Source organism: Pempheris klunzingeri, chromosome 20 (assembly GCF_042242105.1).
Source record: "Pempheris klunzingeri isolate RE-2024b chromosome 20, fPemKlu1.hap1, whole genome shotgun sequence".
Classification (NCBI taxonomy): domain Eukaryota; kingdom Metazoa; phylum Chordata; class Actinopteri; order Acropomatiformes; family Pempheridae; genus Pempheris; species Pempheris klunzingeri.
This window is the reverse complement of record NC_092031.1, coordinates 14,828,749-14,846,600: the sequence shown is the minus strand read 5'-3', so window position 1 is coordinate 14,846,600 and position 17,852 is coordinate 14,828,749. Positions and strand designations below refer to the sequence as shown.

The 17,852-nt window shown below is 43.9% G+C and overlaps 1 protein-coding gene across 1 annotated transcript in view; it reads right to left on the bottom strand.

Annotated features, from left to right (window-relative positions):
* Nucleotides 1-2,552: 2,552 nt before the first annotated feature.
* The window catches only part of grid2ipb (glutamate receptor, ionotropic, delta 2 (Grid2) interacting protein, b), a 28,290-nt gene continuing 12,990 nt past the window's right edge, over nt 2,553-17,852 (bottom strand). Inside the window, exons 6-24 of the mRNA XM_070852141.1 lie at nt 16,438-16,507; nt 14,629-14,781; nt 14,331-14,486; nt 13,570-13,721; nt 13,304-13,435; nt 12,369-12,454; nt 11,975-12,099; nt 10,948-11,263; nt 9,161-9,844; nt 8,088-8,240; nt 7,618-7,705; nt 7,057-7,134; nt 4,609-4,805; nt 4,366-4,521; nt 4,198-4,284; nt 3,980-4,109; nt 3,549-3,667; nt 2,966-3,130; nt 2,553-2,663 (exon numbers count right to left, since the gene is read on the bottom strand). Of these exons, the coding sequence (XP_070708242.1) occupies nt 2,592-2,663; nt 2,966-3,130; nt 3,549-3,667; nt 3,980-4,109; nt 4,198-4,284; nt 4,366-4,521; nt 4,609-4,805; nt 7,057-7,134; nt 7,618-7,705; nt 8,088-8,240; nt 9,161-9,844; nt 10,948-11,263; nt 11,975-12,099; nt 12,369-12,454; nt 13,304-13,435; nt 13,570-13,721; nt 14,331-14,486; nt 14,629-14,781; nt 16,438-16,507 (3,119 nt within the window). The 3' untranslated portion in view covers nt 2,553-2,591. The remainder of the gene's footprint in view (nt 2,664-2,965; nt 3,131-3,548; nt 3,668-3,979; nt 4,110-4,197; nt 4,285-4,365; nt 4,522-4,608; nt 4,806-7,056; nt 7,135-7,617; nt 7,706-8,087; nt 8,241-9,160; nt 9,845-10,947; nt 11,264-11,974; nt 12,100-12,368; nt 12,455-13,303; nt 13,436-13,569; nt 13,722-14,330; nt 14,487-14,628; nt 14,782-16,437; nt 16,508-17,852) is intronic.

The window sequence follows — 17,852 nt, the reverse complement described above, 5'->3', positions numbered from 1 at the left end:
CACAAAACATGAGCAACTTCCCATGAAAACATATAAAACAGTTAGTTATAAAAGGGAGCCTGTAGGCGACCAATAAATTAACCTAACTAGACTAACAGAAATGCATTTATTTGAAACTTAAATATCAAGGGAGGGTAAACGCTACCAGCTGCACATCTTAATACATTAACTGCACCAACATGCATTGATTTGGACGAGAAACACTGTTACTACACCAGCAGCAGCTAGGATCGCATTTTTACGAGATCAGTCACCTCGTAGGCCTGACTAAAGCTGCGCATAAGGAATAAATAAAAGGGTGCTTTCCGGGTGACACTCTTGAATAAGAAAATAAACTGGGACTTGGAGGACACAAAAGCATACAATACAAAATGAAAATGATGAGCAGTGCATAGCAAAAACAGTAAATTTACAGTCTCAACAATAGTTCATCGATGTAACTACAACACAGCTACAGGTACACTGTACTGTAGATGAGTCATGAGATCACCATGACGACCAGAAAAGCAGCAAATGATCATTTACAGTAGGATGTTTTTTTTTTTTTTTTCTTCTCCACATGCATTTGGTGTTCATTCATTCAGCAGCGACCCATTTGTTTAAGCAGGGTTTTCATTACATGGCCCTGGAAATGCTCGATGAAGTGCTGAAATATCAGCCGTCCTCTCTGCCAGACGCACACAGCTCAGCCTTTCCACATTAGAGCTGGCTTTTATCTTTCTGCACCGACAAAGAGAAGACGCTAATTGTTGAAAAAGACTTGCTGTTCCACCCGCACGCTCTATGAAACGGATGGTTTTTTTGAGCCACATTTCACCACGTGCTGATCAGTGTGAGAGGTAAACAATATTGTTCAATTGGCTGATGCTGAACGTCTGATGACGAAGGACTCCGACCTGTTGTTTAGAGGCTTCCCAGTTCATGTTCCCAGTCCAAACCGGCCTGACTGGACAGCTTTCAGTGGCTGTTTATGATCAGGATGGAATCTTAAACTTCAACTGCAAAACCCGGATGACCTCATGTCTTTTAAAGGGAGCTTTAAAGCTAAAGTTAAGCATGACCGCCCCCTGGTTTACCAGCACTAAGGTGGCTGATGGGATTCTTCTACAGACACATGTCATTATCAACTGGCTACTGATTATGCTGAAAAATATGGAAGCCAAGTAAGGGCAAAATAATAAAAGTTTTATGAGCAACTTGTTTGTGAAACTAAAAATCACTACAATATTACTGAACTGTGAATTATTTAATATGAACATCTGTTTGAATTTATTTTGTTTGAATTTAGTTTTTTTGTAAAATGTGATTTTTAAATGTTTTTCTTTAACCTGATAGGACACAAGTCTAATAATTTCCAGTACAGCGTGACTTTTTTTTATCATGAATTTCCGTATCTTTTAATTTTATCAATCTAAATAATCAGATTGTTTTTGTAACTTAACTTTAATTTTGAGACGGTATGTGCAACTTGAAAACTTTTTTTAAAAATAATTAATACATGAATGAACAGAAAATAAATATTTCTTTGTACAACTTAAAATTTCACAGAGGGGAATTCAAACCATTTAAATTCAAATAAACAGTAATATTTCAATGCTATGCATGTATTTTTCCCAGTTGAGGATAACATCCACAATTGGGTATTCTATAAAAGTATTTATGGCATTGTTTTGCTTCCATACACAGTGAACTACGTGAGAGTGAACCAGTGAACTTCGACTTTAACTGCCTGTAGGGCAAAATGTTTAGATAAATTTCATTATAACTCCTATTAAAGATGCCCTTTAGATTCACATCAGTGTAGATGAGATGATCACATCCTCAAGTCTGGATCTGCAATGTGGATACATGATGTTGGAAAAAAAACCTCAAACATCTACTATTTTTAAATCAGATCCTGCAGGATGGGAGGCAGTGAGTGTGTGAACAGTCTGATCAGACACGCTGGACGGTTCAGCCCGGCTCTCTACGCGCCAACCGAACTACACTTGTGAATCGACTTGATTCTGAATGTCGTCAGTCTACATCTGCGCTTAAATCTTTACAATTGTCAAATATGATCTGATAGAAAATATAAACTTTATATAGTCATCTATTAAACATAACGAGTAATCTGTAAATATCCAGACCAGTTGTCTTCATTACTTAGATCTCATTTTAATGCAGCATCAAGATTCACTGGAGCGATCGAATACACACGGATGGTTTCTCTAATGTGTCTTTCACTATATACTACGATGAAATGTGTGTTTAAAAAGAGATGTAAATAATATAAAGACTGGTCGGAGTCGTCAGTGTGCGGTGAGTTCCTGTTGACCTGTGGACACCTGAATGTTCCTGCTCTGGCCAGCACCTGAAATAACGGCAAAGCTGCACACGGGGCACTCATTAACTGCTGTGATTACCTCCAGATAGATACAGTGTGTTTCCATTCTGCTTGCTAGAGAAGACGTGGTCTCCGTCCCGGTTGGTTCGAGTGTCTCCATGTGTGTGTGTGTGTGATCTTGGCACTTTGGTTGTGGAGAGCAGAGTGAAAATGGAGCCGACCGGCCCTGTCGGTTTGGCCCGACATCCGCCCGCATTTCTTGCCTCTACCAGGCCAGGGGGGAAGACAGTCTGGGGCTTCTGGGGTTTTCTGGAGTCTGGATCTCGCTGAGAGCTCTCTGCAAGACAGAACCCATGATCTCATCTGATTTATTCCTATTTTACCGCATCGTTTTGAGATTTAGAGCACATTTGGTTATTCCACAGACAGCAGCACTTTGCAGCTTAATCACTTCATAGCTGCAGGCTGCTGTCAGTCTGCGTGAGAGCACCAGCTGAACACCTAATTGTTATGGAGGTTTGAATCTGTCAAAACAGCTGCTGTATGTATCAGAAAATGAGCTGCTCACCTACAGGAGCAGTTTATCCTGGCTGGTTCTGTCCACACAGCTGAAGAGTGAAGAGTACAGTGTAAGCTCACCTCAAACTTGGAAATGAACTCTGAAAAGATGCCGAAGAAGGCCTCGGTTCTGGTGGTCTTGCTGTTCTCTCCGAAGTAGGAGGCCACCTTGGAGAACTCCTCCATCGCTCGGGTCTGCAGGGACTCCAGAGACTGGATGGCCGGGTGGCTGTTCTCCAAAAAGCTCTGTGGGTGCAAGAGGTCGCGCATTAAAGAGGCACCTCGCAGATTCTTATACTTCAGTGTCAGTTTTCTCGTCATGAAGAGACTGAGAGCTGCATAGTGTCTTCTGAGCTTGTTGCATTATGGGAAATGTAGTACACAGGACTTAAAAACCTATATCTTTGAACAGAGCCAAGCTAGCTGTTTCCCCTTGTTTCTAGTCTTTATGCTGGTTGCTGCTGTAAGCTTCATATGTAGCCTACAGACATAAGAGTGGTACCTTCACATCTAACCCTCAGAAGGAAAGCAAATTTTACAAAATGTCAAACCACAAATATCAGCAGTCAGTAGATTCCATGAGAAAAGTAAAAGTAGTAGCTCTTAAAACCCATCGATCCCCACATATGTGAGGTGTATTCTATATAGAAAGCTGTTAGCGTACGCTCATGACGGAGGCGAAGTGGTCCTCAGAGGTGGGCGGGATCTTCAGACAGGCCGTCCTGATGTCCTGGATGGTGGAGTGAAGGTCGCTCAGCTCCGCTGTGATGGCCCTCTGGTTCACTGAGATGTAAAAACGGCAGCAGTTATTAACCACCCACACGTGGTCTAATGATTGTAAAACAGTTATGAGGAAATGCCCAAAGCTTAAGACATGCAAACCATTATACTGAATTATTATCAAGACAAACAGCGCACATCTACATTCAATTAGATGCCTTTAAAAGTCTTTTTTAAAAGTCTGCCTGCAGTGACTTCCCACACACTTGACAGAAATTAGCATTTGACAGTGTGAGGCGACTACATTCTGCTGCTAAATGATTTTCAGGAGGGAGAGCGGAGTCAAAGAGCTCTGCTGCTGTAACATCATCGTACCCTTGGCTGCCAGAGACACTGTTGTAAGGTCTCTGGAAAAGTTGAGCAGCTCAGGGAAGTGTTGGCACAGAGACTTGGCCAGAATGTGGAGAAAGGTGGATTTCCCGTCTACTGTTTTGGTCGTGCTTAGCTGCAAGATAGAAGGAAAGGAATGAATGATGAAAAAACACAATGGAGATGAACGTAAGGTGGTTGGAGCTCAGGTGTCCGTGCTGTACCTCGGTTAGGAAGTTGATCTTGAAACTGGTTGTCCGGTGGCTCTTGGGCTGGCCGTTGTTCAGGTAATTCCCCATCGCAAGTACAAACTATGGGAAAGAAACCGCTCAATACTAATCACCATCAGCATAAAATGATTCTGATTCACTGTCCCTGCTCTGGATGTTTACCTCCAGGATTTTGGCCAGTTTCTTGCTGCTCCTCAGCTCCACCGAAGACTTGTAGATGTAATCGTACGCGACCTTCATCTCCTCCGTCCTCTCCTGCAGGGTCGTCTTGAAGTGGAGGCTCCGCAGACGGGTCTTATACTCAGGCACCATCAGCATCTGAAGGGTACAGAACACTCGTGTACTCAGATCAGTCCGAGCCGCTTTTAAAAACTGTGCCGGCCTCGGAGCTGCGTGTGGTCGTACCTGGAAAATGAACTGGTCGGGCTCGCTCAGTTTGGCCGGGTCCTGGTCAAACTGCTCGTACTGTTTGACCTCGTCGTCGTCGGGGGCGTAGAGCAGCAGCTGCTTGATGTGAGCGGGCTCCAGCCTGTCGGTGGTCATGTTCATCAGGACCTGACGCAGCTCGGTGGTGGAGAGCTTCAGATGGGCGATGAGGATGGCTGCAGAGAGGAGGAGGAGGAGGAGGAGGAGGAGGAGGAGGAGGAGGAGGAGGAGGAGGAGGAGGAGGAGGAGGAGGCCAAAGCATTCACTTCTGTTTCTTAACACAACAAAGTGTTCCTGACTTCAGACAAAACCTTTCATCCCCCTCTGATGATGTGGAATTGTATTATTCATACTTCCTAGTATGTTTCTGTGGTGTCAGATTGATTACGGAATCCAAATCCCAGTTCATTTTAAATAGTTTCTTTTGTTTTATTCTGTTTACACTTGCTGTATACAAGCCATTCACTATATTAACACTGAGGAGTAAGGCCTACATTTTAAATATACCACCTTTATACAACTTACACTGTTAATGTCAGAAAGCTAATGATTCCACTATTACTGTTCAATTAATGTCTCATTCACTCCTATATTTTAACGTTCTTTTACTTTCTGTTTGCTATCTGTTCATTTTTGTGTACAATGTATTTGTGCTGGTCTTCTTCTGGGGCTGTGCTCTTCAAATGTGTCTTAACTAATTCAGGCTAACAATCTGTTATCAGGTTAAAATAAACCTGCTTATTCTCAACCAGCTGAACTGGACATTTTAGTTCTTTGAAAGCAGATTGGGCGCTGACTTGTTCTTCCTGGATGAAGTTATCTTGAATTACAGCGCGCTTTTATTTTGAAACGAAGGTGAAATGAGCTGCTTACCATGGTAAGCATTCACACGACTGGCTGTTGCTGTTGCTGATCATGTGCTTGCAGGTGCATGAGGCAGGGGTGTTGGGCACAGTCCCAGCATGCACTGCAGGAATAAATTCCTGGATGTGGGTCTTGTTTATGTGTTCCTACATTGTCACGGCTGTTACTTTGTTCTACATCGTTTCCACCCTTTAATCACCGTTACACAGTTACATATTACCAGTGCATGTGCTCGAACTACGAGTGGTGCTTGCTGCGTTGCCCATGTGTATTAAGCCCTGATGCAGGATAACCATGCAGAGCCACAGAGTATGTAAATGTTTGGTACAACTTTCTAATAAGGCGTAAACAAAATAAGAAAGAATAAGATCATTATTCTTCATCATAAAGTGGAACCTGTTGTCCTGCTTGCTTTTGGATCACCAAGTGAAGACAATGAGAGGACGTGAGCGTTTATTCTCTGAATCACAATGATGACAGCAGTCAGCAGCAGCAGGCAGTCCTAGCAGGGCTGCTGTCATAATAATTACATAACAGTTTTCAAAAAGATATTTAAGAGTCAGGGCAGCAAGAAAGACATTTAGCAGGAGAGAAAGAAACTGACACATCCAGTCATTTTTATAAGGAGTTACCAATACACACACATGATGAACTACACAACAAAATTTAGTTTGAGAAACTGTCAAAAAAGATGAAAAAATCATTATTATCATTATTATTAAAGACCAGTGGAACCAGAACATGCGGCGTTAAGTCTGGCATTAAAATGGCTGAAAATAGTTAATGCAATTAAAGCTGCTTTTTAAAGGGTGAAGAGAAAAGTCTCTTCGGGAATCCTCACCAAACATGCAACATCATAACTTGTAGTCTGACCACATCCAAAGGTAATATCCGACTGGTAAGCAGAGTGTGGAGAGATTGTGGAGACTGCTCCAATCTCTACTCCCTTGGCCTTAATTTCAAAATAAGAGCACACTGTTATTCAAGATAACTTGATAAGCTGCTTTCAAAGAACCAGTTAAAACTCCCCAGTTGAGACAGTGACATGACAAACTACCTCCTTCTCCAACACAGTGCATCAAATCGTAAATTCAAATCATGACTGAGTGGTGAAGAAAATAAAGAATAACATTAAACTATTTTAGGAAGTCTGCTTGCTGCTCCATGTCTTGCCAGCCATTTACATCACATCATAGATTTTCATCCTCCTGGACAGGAGGACAGACATTTTGAATAGAAAAGCTTTGTGTGGCAAATCCACTGTTGTCATGACTACAGTGATGTCACCACACGCCACAGTCGGAGTGCAACCTGAGGCCAAAGCAGCACGTGTTTGTACATTTCCCAACGCTGAGCGGACACTGTCACAGATCCAGGAGCAGCGGCTTGACTTTTCTTGGTCCGTTTAGTGTTCTGCTCTTTGTGAGAATGGATTTTTATGGCTTATCTGTAAGAGTTTCAATGAGTCAGCTTGGCTCTTCGAGGCAATCGAAGGCTCCAGCCCCGACCTTTCGGGTGTGTGAGTGTGTGTGGGACCTGCCGCCATGTTTGTGTGGTACTCACAGGCGTTGTAGGCTTTCTTATGAGACAGAATCTCCACCATGTCTTTCTTTTTCAGGTTCTCTGGCACAAAGGCTGGCTCTGGGGGAGAGACTGATAATTTCAACAACAGTGTAAGGATGTGTTCTCCAGGCACCGGGGGGTCAACACACACACACACACACACACACACACACACACACACACACAGTGGCTACATGTGGCAGGTGGATCGCCTAATAACACAGCTCTACCATTTCAGCCTCTAGAGGCCAGAAAGGTCTGAGATAACCAGCAGGAATAATAGTAAGATGTGTTTTTCTTCAGGTGGAGCTGTGTTATTACTGAGCTGGAGAGGAGTGAGTGAGGGGGGGGTGGCTACAGTATGGTGCCTTATGGAGAATGGATGTGATGAACAGTTGAATGTAGCAGCTCCAAAACAGGTTATGGAGAACATCACAACTGTGAAGGTACAAACAAAACAATGTCAATGCACAGATCATCTGATGATTAATATGATGCAGTGTTATCACAGACATTTAGCCCGATGTAGAACGTGAGGATCAAAAGCACTAAACTACTTACTGGATCTGCGTTGAGTCCCGAAGTGCAGATCAAGGTCCAAGTACTTCACCATGTCAGTGAGCTTGTCATAGTCTGAATCCTCCCCGAGCTAGAGACAGACAAGGACAGGCTCTGTACTCTCCACAGACGCACACAGTCAAGGCTTTTTAACCTAGAAGCAGCGGTCTAAACTTTCTGTTTATATGCACATATATCTAACTTTAGTCCAGTAGATATGAGGAGAAACCTTGTTTACAAAAACAAGCTTTTCACTCCGATGCTGCCGTGACTCATCAGAGACACAGCAGAGTAGATGAGTCGTTCGTTCCAAATACGGGAGGAGAAACGGGGGAGGAGTGAGAGAATTCACAGCCAAAGTGGGAAGCTTGACAAGGAAAGTTATTGTTTACTGTATTTACAGTCTGTAAGATACTTGATTTTTCAGACGGAGTCATGCCTACAGTGTGCCCCCCCTCCCACACCCCTCTCACCTGACCCCAGATGGTTCCCTCAGAGTTCTCCACCTGCTCCCAGCGCAGCCGCTTCACACTCATGTGGTTGGTGTCCGAGGCGTGGTGGCCTGGCTTGGGCAGAGGGGGCGGCTCACAGGGTGGGGGCAGGGGTGGAGGCGGGGGCGGCGGTGCCTTGCAGATCAAAAAATAATCAGTACATTTTAATCAGTAAATATTGTCCTTGCATAGTACATTCACAACAGCTCACAATTTAAGACTTCCCCAAGGGAATGTGGAGCTTTTTATTCACACTCTGGTGTTGGAATTTCTCCCTCAACTATTTGCCAGAAAACCTCAGGGGATGCGGAGCTGTCAGCTGTTTATATCCTCTCCATCAGTTGCAGCAAACAAAATGAATGCCCAACTGGGTGTAGGCCAAAAACAACTGTCCTTATGTGTGATCGCACATTGCTGATGTTTGCTTGAGATTTATCCTCTTCTTCCAGCACATTTCCCTTTATTTCCATTTTCCTTTTATTTTGATTTTGTTATGCTCTATTGAAACGTGTGGCGGGTGCAAAGAGTGGGCGAACTGCTAAATGATGCAGGGTGCCTTTTGTTCTGTCAGTCTCGAGACCATTTGCATGCACATATTGTCTGATGTCAAACACGGCACCAAAACTTTAAAGTAGCAGCTTGCGTGATGCAGATTCTTGATTTTGTTTCTTACACTTCTGCGACTTGATGCATCTGCACTGCTGCACTCCCTCTGTTTTAAATGTTCAAATTAGAAATTCAAATTCAAATCCTTTTTAATGGCAAGACAGATCAGAAACCTATACTTCCAAAACAGTACAGATAATTATTAATAGTGACTTAATGATTCACAATAAATATACAATACCGACAATAGTATCGAATTATACAATTTAATCAGAAATGATTTTCTGTTTGTGTCAAGATACAGAAAACAAACAGTAAGGTTTGGAGTAAGTGATATTTTACATCTCTCATCGTGTTTAAAAAGCTGTTACCTGTTGTGACTGGTGTTCCTGTCGTGGGGTTTCGTAGGTTTTAATGTGACTGGGGAGGGAGGAGTGAGAGGCTGGAGCCTGGGAGTGCAGCGAGGAGCCCCCGGTGCCTTGGCTCTGACACTGGGACGGGCTGTGGTCCTGGAGGGACGGCGGCAGAGGGCCCTGGTAGCTGTGTTGGTGGTGGAGCTGGTGGTGCCTCTGGAGGACGAGCTGGCTCGGTCTCAGCGGCTGAGGCGAGGGCTGGGGGGACGGCTGGCGGATGGGCTGGGGCTGGCTGAGTTGCCGGGGGAGGTAGCTGGGGCGGGACGACTGGGAGGTGCGTAGGGTGGTGGAGCTCAGGGTGGTGTGGACGTGCGAGAGGCGGGTGGAGGTGCCCTGGAAGCGCTGGTGAGTTTTCTCTGCGTCATCTCTGGTGGGGAGCACTTTGTGTATGGGAGAGCGGCTGGACAGGAGGGTCCTCGGAGGGGGCGGGGGAGGAGGGATGATGGGGTGGTGCGGCTGGAAGGGCATCCGGCTGCGGGGGACATGCTCGGGGGAGAAGCGAACCGGCGGTATGGGGTCAGTGAACTGAACTGGAGGCGGTATCAGAGACTGGAAAGGTGGCGGGGGTGGGGGACTCTGGGTAGGGGGTGGAGGGATGGGTTCGGAGCCTGAGGAGTAGGAGGGAGAGGAGGCCTCGTCGCTGCTACTGTGATCCTCACTGCTGTCACTGCTGAGCTGCCGGGGCATGAAGCCCAGGTCCTGGTCCTCCTGGAAACTCATCTGGAGGGAGGAGAGCTGAGGATCAGACCCAATAATCACAGCTGTCATGAAATACAAATTCTAAAAAAAACACATTGTGGCTCTTTTTAGTTTTACACTCTTTCTGCATCTGCATCTGAAATCTCTATTTTCCATCCTAATTATGATAAACACATGCACTCAAATATTATTAGTACTCAACCCATTTATTTATGGAACACAAAACATGTAAAATTGACTGTAACATACTGAAAACAACACTAAAAAGATCAGTTAGAAAAAAAAATCAATCTATTATATACAGCATGCTGCTCTCCCCATTTTTGCAGACAAACACAAGGCTGACAGAGAAAACAAACTATGTTTGTTTGATGATTTAACCTCATTATAGCCCCAGATTTCAACCCAGATATAATTAGACTCTACTGAGTATCATGTTTTACTTACAAGCACCCCTCTTCTTCTGAAACCATGACAACCACCATCATATATCTGTTCATGTGACACAAGTGGTCATTGTAGCGTACATTAGAGCTGCTCTAATGTAAACATGCAACACTACAATGTGCTTTACGATTGATTCAGTCAAATGTGAATTTGCTTATTATTAGATAATGACCAAATTTGACAATTTCTGATTTGTTAATAAGCAAATGCACAGCAGTGAGATTGTCTGTAAATTATGCTACATCTCAGCATTAAAAAAGTAGTACCACAGTGACTATGAGACATCAGTATAATTACCATAAACACAAAATGACACTATCTAAATGCTTCTACTTGCTTCTGTGTGCAACTGGGTCAGGCTGCAGACCTTCAGCACTGCTGAACAGGACGTAATAGTAAGTAATGGCATTGTTCTTTGGCCCAAAAAAATCTTAAGAATGTCACAGTTTGTAGCAGTGAAGGTAGGAATAGTATAACATGCATGAGGTACAGCCTGCCAATCATTTTGGTCACTGTCTTCATTGTTTACAGCAATTATACTAAGGTATCATAATTTAGGTAAAATGACGTATTTGTTTTTCAGAATGACACATGTAGCAGCTTTAAATTAGAAATAGAATAGTAAGAGTCCACATTATTCTTAGACTCATGATACCATGCATCAAGTATGGCCTCACCTCCTCATAGTCGTTCTCCCCTGGTACGAAGTCATCCACCAGAGTGACCCGGTGGCCCAGCTGCTCGCTCAGAGCGTCCAGGAACTTGTCTGTGTCCCGGCTGCGAGGCGGGCGGGAGAAGGTGAACAGCTTCCTGCGGCGGGTCAGCGTGTTGGGACCTCCGTCCGAGTGCTGGGGGGAGGCGGGGGGGCTCTCCAGGCTGACGTAGGGGTTGGAGTCCACGCTGCTCTGGTGGTGGATCTCATACACAGGAGTGGGGAGAGGCTCCTTCCACGACAGGGACAGGCCGGATTTACGGTTACCTGCAAAGGGATGCTGTCAGCGTGGTGCTTGTGTTTACTTGTGTGCTACATTATACGTTACTACTTATACGCTGTGCCACTTATTCCCTCCAGAAAATTATGTGTGACATATTCTTGGCCACGTTGTCACCTTAAGGATCTCTTTCTTCTGAGGGGTTACCATGGCAACACAGAGATCAACTGCAGGCTCATGTGCATATATAGATTGAAGAATTTTCTATCTTAAACACACTCAAAAATCACAGGTCCTTATGTCATGTTGCCATTAGATCAGATTAGTAAAAGCTGCAGATCAGACAATAAGTATCTAAGTAGCATCGGCTTACCTCATATGAACATTACTAATATACTAATCTATGTGATTTTTAGTAGGTTAGTGGATCTGATTTCATGTTTGTCACATGTAGTGACCACCATCCATTACCATAACGTAAATACCAATCACATGAATGCTTTCCCCACTCAGCAGCTTGTATTGGCATGAAATCTAATGTGACATCAACATGATGTGCCATCAAAGCCCAAAGTTATGCAGTTTCCATTCCTGCCAAACACTGATTTCAATAATTCACAAATTGCCTCACGCCTAAATGGCACATGGCTGTGAACCGGTGGTGAAAGCACATGTCCGACAGCATGTGTACATTGGGTGTGTGCATGTTATTGAGTGTTCGGGTGCGTGTTCCGGCCCCAGAGTACCTGTGAGAGGGGGGAGTGTGAGGGGGGAGAGAGAGCGCCCGTAGGCCTCAGTCTGTCCCGGGCCCTCGGGCTCTGCTGAGGAGCCGCCCTGCAGCGGCGTCACACTCTTCCCTGCGTACACGTTCTCCAGCTCCGTGTACACACCTGTCATCTAAGGGTGGAGGCATGATCAGCTGGTTAGCACACAATCGCTGCGACACATTTGCTTTGAGGGCCTGCTGCTGTTCTGCGTTTAAGGAACAATTTGCAGACTGCAGGTTAACTGCAGCCATGAATCATATTTAACAGCGCACGCTGAATTGTAGTAATTAGGAGCAGACCTTCAAATGATATGAGGACAGAGAGCACACATAGCATAACTAGCATTCATTATGCCAGTTGCTGAGTAGCTCAGCGCTGAAAAGCTGCAGTTATACCTACATGACTGAGGTCAGGGGACTCGGGGAAGGAGGTTCCATCTCCTGACTGCCTCTCCTCCGGGCTCCCAGATTCATCCACATGAATTCCTAAAGCACAATAAGGCATGAACAGTGACACACGGACGTAAGCCTCCTCCTTCCATCCACCCCCCCGGCCAAGAGGGGAGAGAGGATGAAGTAGAACAGCATGGAGGAGCAAAAGGCAAAAGGCTTGGCTCCTGGAGTTTGCAATAGCAATGGAAAACAGGTGAAACCATGAATGAAACACCCGACCACCCGGCACTGTATGTGCTTCTAAACTGATAGCTGATATCAAAAGCAAAGGCAGCTGAGATGTGGAGTTAATATATGGTGGTAACCACAGAGGCTTTGCTCAGAGCACGTCTTTGTCTACTGCACGTTCTAACAATTACACACACTTTACCACCTGGGAGCTGACCAGTGCAAACACGCCTTATTACTGAGCTCTGAGCAGTTCAACTGGAGCCACTGGGGGTTAGACGGCTTGCTCAAGGGAATATTAACAGAACAGTAACTGCGGAAAGAAGATAATTTACTGTCTCTACCCAGATTTTCCTTCCTGTCCTGGGATTCCAACCCCCCCCCCCCAAAAAAAGAAGCAATAACACGGAATACTGAATTAATAATGAAGAGGATAATTTAAAATATATACAGCAGCTTTCGTAACTTTACAGTTGTTGTTTTAAGAGAAACACAGTAACGTCTGTGGAAAAAAAAAAAAATTACAAGTCTCAGAGCAAGAGGCTTCTGTTCAGCTGAGAGTGTTTTAAATTTCCTTTTGGGTTTTTTGGAACACGACGGAGCTGGAAAGCTATTAAGACCTTATATAAACCCAGCCAATCCCGTGGAGAAAATAGTGTTGTGCTGCTACAGGGCAGTAAGCCCGTGTTCTTGCTGTTGTCATGTGCAGCGTACCCATTCCCAGGTGAGTCCCGATGATGCAATCGTCAGAGCTCCTCTCTCGGACGCAGCTGCGGTATGACGTCCCTGTCACGCGCATGGAGCTGCTCCGCCGGTGGTGCTCCGGACCGACGTCAGGCTCCAACACTGCTGCAGAATGCACACACACACACACACACACACACATTTAGCATTTATATTGGTTAGTGGCTAATTATGAATTATGCTGTATGTGGATTCTCCCGCATGCGGGTAATTTCCATGTAGTGTCACAGGCTCACCACTGCTCTTGATCCCCAGAAAGCGTGACAGCTTGCCCTGGCAGCGCTCCTGCTCCTCATAGGTCAGAAGCTGGTAGATGAATTGCCATATCAGCTGTTTGGCTGGAGTGTCCAACACTGGAAACACGTCTACTATCAGAGTGTCCACATTCCTGCAAACACAATGCATCCAAACACATACATCATTACATAAGCATCCCCTGTTTACAGCTGGGTAATTGAGCTAGCTTAGATTTATATTCTTTGCATCTGAAATGACACATACAACTGAGGATGAGATGAAAAGGTGGGAGGATAACAGGGATGCCAGTTACGGTAGGATTTATGCCTTCGAGTGTTTTTACTGTATGCACATACTGTAGATTTAAATTGCATAATCCTGTAGCATCACGTTTGTATCATCGGCAGAGATAATGCTCCATCCATCTCTTTCCCTCGATCTACCCTTCATCCCTAATGAAATATTATTAGGGCTTAATGTTAGGAATAACCCCTCCAACTGTTTTTTCACTGTTTTTCTGCACATCATTCATTTCTCCATCTCTCTCTTTCTCCTGCATTTGGAGCATCCTTAGCAGCTTGATATATTGAGTATGGGGAGAAAAACACAGTTTCCCAGGCAACAGCTAATTTTCTAACAGTGTTTGTCAATGTAAGCTAGCCAGTTAAAAGAGCCTCATCCAAAATATAGTTTGACAAATGCTTAAAAAACTTAATGCATCCTTCCATCCTCTCTGTCTCTGTCCCTCCATGACACTGACCTGTGCTGGAAGAAGGTCTCCAGGGACTTGCAGACTGTGTATCTCTCCTGGATGGTCAGCAGGTGCTCCAGCTGCTGGCTGAAGGTCCGCCCGTGGACTTTGATGCTCGGTGGAAGAATCTCTGCCACCCACTGCAGAGAACTGAGGGCTGGAGACCTGGACAAGCATGCACAATGGAAGATTAGCATTATTTTTCCATTTATACTTACTATGTTTGATGTTTGCTTGTTTGTCCCTGCAGATCACGAACTGCTGGGAATGTCAAATCAAAATGTCAGGTCTCTTGGTGTGTATTGACCTGGAGCGTGGTAACGTGGTGGGGGCCAGATTTGGTGATTCCTCCGGGTCGGTCTGGTCTGAGGAGTAGTCAGACGGCCCCTCCTCCACCACCAGGGTGGGCATCGCCCCGCTGCCCTGCAGCATGGACACCACCTTCTCATGGGAACAGTTCCTACAAAGACAGACACATCAAGAACAAATATGAGGACAGAAGTAAATGATGGAAGGCTGGCGCACTTTTATATATAAAGTAAATGGGTTAAAAAAAATCTATTGCTTGACTTATATTGAAAGAATAATGTAACGTTGACATAAGACATGTTTTCAACCCTTGAAACAAAGAGTTCTAACCAGTAAACACAAGAGAGTGATTTTATCTAAATAATTATAAAGTGTGAAGTTGAAGTAAAACTATAAAAAATTTGGCAAAATAAACATAACTTTGTGAAGTAGAAACATGTTTCTTCAGCTTTACTTTGTCATCTAATGACCCCTCAGATTTATTCATTGAGTTATTTTGTACTGTAACTACAAATGATTATTTTATTCATATAAATAGATGTATTAAATGAGATGGCTAAACTAGGTAAGGAAAACTGTAATAATAATATAATTATATATGTAAATATATATAATTAGTTTTCAGACTGTGATTGACTGTATAAACACGTTCGCATCAATATTGAGATTATCTAATTTGCCACATCTCTGTGAATAGGGTTCACCATATGCTCACTTTGTAAACACGACACTGGAAGCTTCCACATATCTCGTACTTGATTTTCTTTCTCTCTCTGGTGAACAACTCTGTTTTGCTGATCCCCTCCTACTGCCGCAGCACCGTGTTATCAGGGAGAGCAACGAAATTATACAGCGCCAATCAAATCAGCACGTCAGGCACCCATGAAACCACTTCTTTCATACGGCTATCAGGGTGGCACAATGAGTAATGCTGTTTCTTCACACGCTTCTCCGCACACTGCCTGGCTTTTTGGATGATATACTCTATTTTCTGAGCCTGTATACTGTGGGTACAATTCTGTTTCGTCCACGCTGATTTTCTTATCTGCACTCCCACACTCACTCTCTGTAAATTCAGAAGGCAGAAGGTCAAGAAGTTGTAAAGTCCAATAACAATAGCTACTCCTACAAGCAAAGTTTACATAAAGTGTTCATGTGCATTGCACCATAAATACAAACTGCACCTGCACAGACACACATGCCAAGACTTAAAGGACAATACAGTGACACTCTGGAAAATAAGCGTATTCACTTTCTTGCAGAGAGTCAGATGAGAGGATTGATATCTGCAAGAGTCATATTGATCTTCTCATCTAACTCTTGGCTCTGGTTTGATTTTTTATGATGTGACACTTGCCTCTATAATAAAGCCCCCATGTCCATTCTGGCTCTTTTCTCTGGATAACAAAGACTTTCAAAATCGGAGGAGTTAGATGTCACTATAAATTTTTTAACACTAGATATTTTTGAGTGTTTATTTTCATGGCTGAGACTGGCAGGAAGCAGACGCAGTATGCATGCTGCTTCTCAGTTGAAAAACTCTGCTCAGAACTGGCGGAATAATGATTATAGAGAAACTACAACAAAACCAAATAAAAGCTTTGTGACTTCTTTGATGGATTATCTGGCACTGAGACAGACGTTTTTAGTAGTAGCAGCAGATGGCTTCTCCTGGAGAAAAACAAGCCCTGATACCTCTAAATATACCAAATATATGCTTCAAGCACTTGGATAGGTGGCAAAGGCAAAATACTACTACGACTGCTGCTGCTGCTAATAATAAAAATGTTGTCCATGAAAGACAAACCTCATGTCCAGCCCATTGAGGAAGAGGATACGGTCGCCTGGTTTCAGTCCACATTCCTCGGCAGGGCTATCTGAGAGGGAGACAAAGATCGAATATCAATCAGAAATCGAAAACAGATTCCTGGCACAACCTCGCCAGCTAAGAAGGTTCACTGAACAGACGGGCAAAGCAGGAAAAGATGGTGACTAATGTGATGCTGTCAATCTGTGTGGCATACAACAAAGCCCATCAACAAATAAGATCTCTATACTAAATCTTAATTACGTAAGGAAGCAGTGCTGTCAAAACAGTCCCCAGTGGAATCTGTTCTGACTGCACTGTTCCCATCCACCATCGCCTCGTCATCTGTCAACTCACTGCTGCATTTGTCCTCACTTTGAATGTCATGTCTTGTTTTGTCTTGTTTTTTTTTTACCCTAAGTTTGGATACGACAAACTCTGCGTGTTGTACTGTAGCGCGTGCAGGTTTAGGCGCATTCACGTGCCACCGGAGAGACTTTGAATCAGTTAGGAGTTTGTGGTTTCCTGGTGATCAGTGAGCAGATCACGATGAGAGACATGCCATCCACCCCCACTATCTCCATATCAACCTCCATAAGGCCCACTGAGTCAGCCCGCACCGGCCGCTCCAGCACATGATGGTGGGAGCTGATGGTGGGTGGGAACAGTGCCGTCATCAACAAACACACACACACACACACACACACACACACACACACACACACACACACACACACACGTCCCTCCTCTCAGTGGAACCTGGCAAATTCCCGCAAGAGCCTCTTTAGTTTGCTACTTTTATTTTTTAACAGTTAATTAAATTACTCTTTACTGCTGGAAATTTAAATTATGCAAGTAGTTAGCCCGCTCACCAAATGCTCTTAGTGGCAATAACCCTGACAAATAGAGTCACATTATTGAAAATAAGAGTTTTCAATCATCTCTGCGGTTAAAAGCAGCTGGATGTATTTTATCCAAAATTTCATTCAGCAGAGGAAACTGCCCTCTTGATTAAAGTAAAACAATAAAAAACAAATCTCCCTCACTGACCTCATGGAACCAATAAAACAGATATTTGTAGTCATTTAATGTTAAATGACTACAAAATAAAAAAAAACCTATTTGTATCAACACCAGATGATCTATAGTGAGAGCACAATTCAATAACCTTAAAGGAATAGCTTTTGGGACATTTTGGGAAATAAGGGGAAACATGAGTCTGGCTTTAAGATAAGATAAGGCAGCGATAGAAACAGGAGAAATAAAATGTACAATCTAAACAAGAGGAATTATAAAAATGGGGGGGAATATGAAACGTATTTCACATTGTGAAATGAGGCTGCTCTGCATAAATATATTGCTCAGTTAGTGTACATTATAGTGCCGTTATTGTCAGTTTCCTTGCCTAGGTGGTC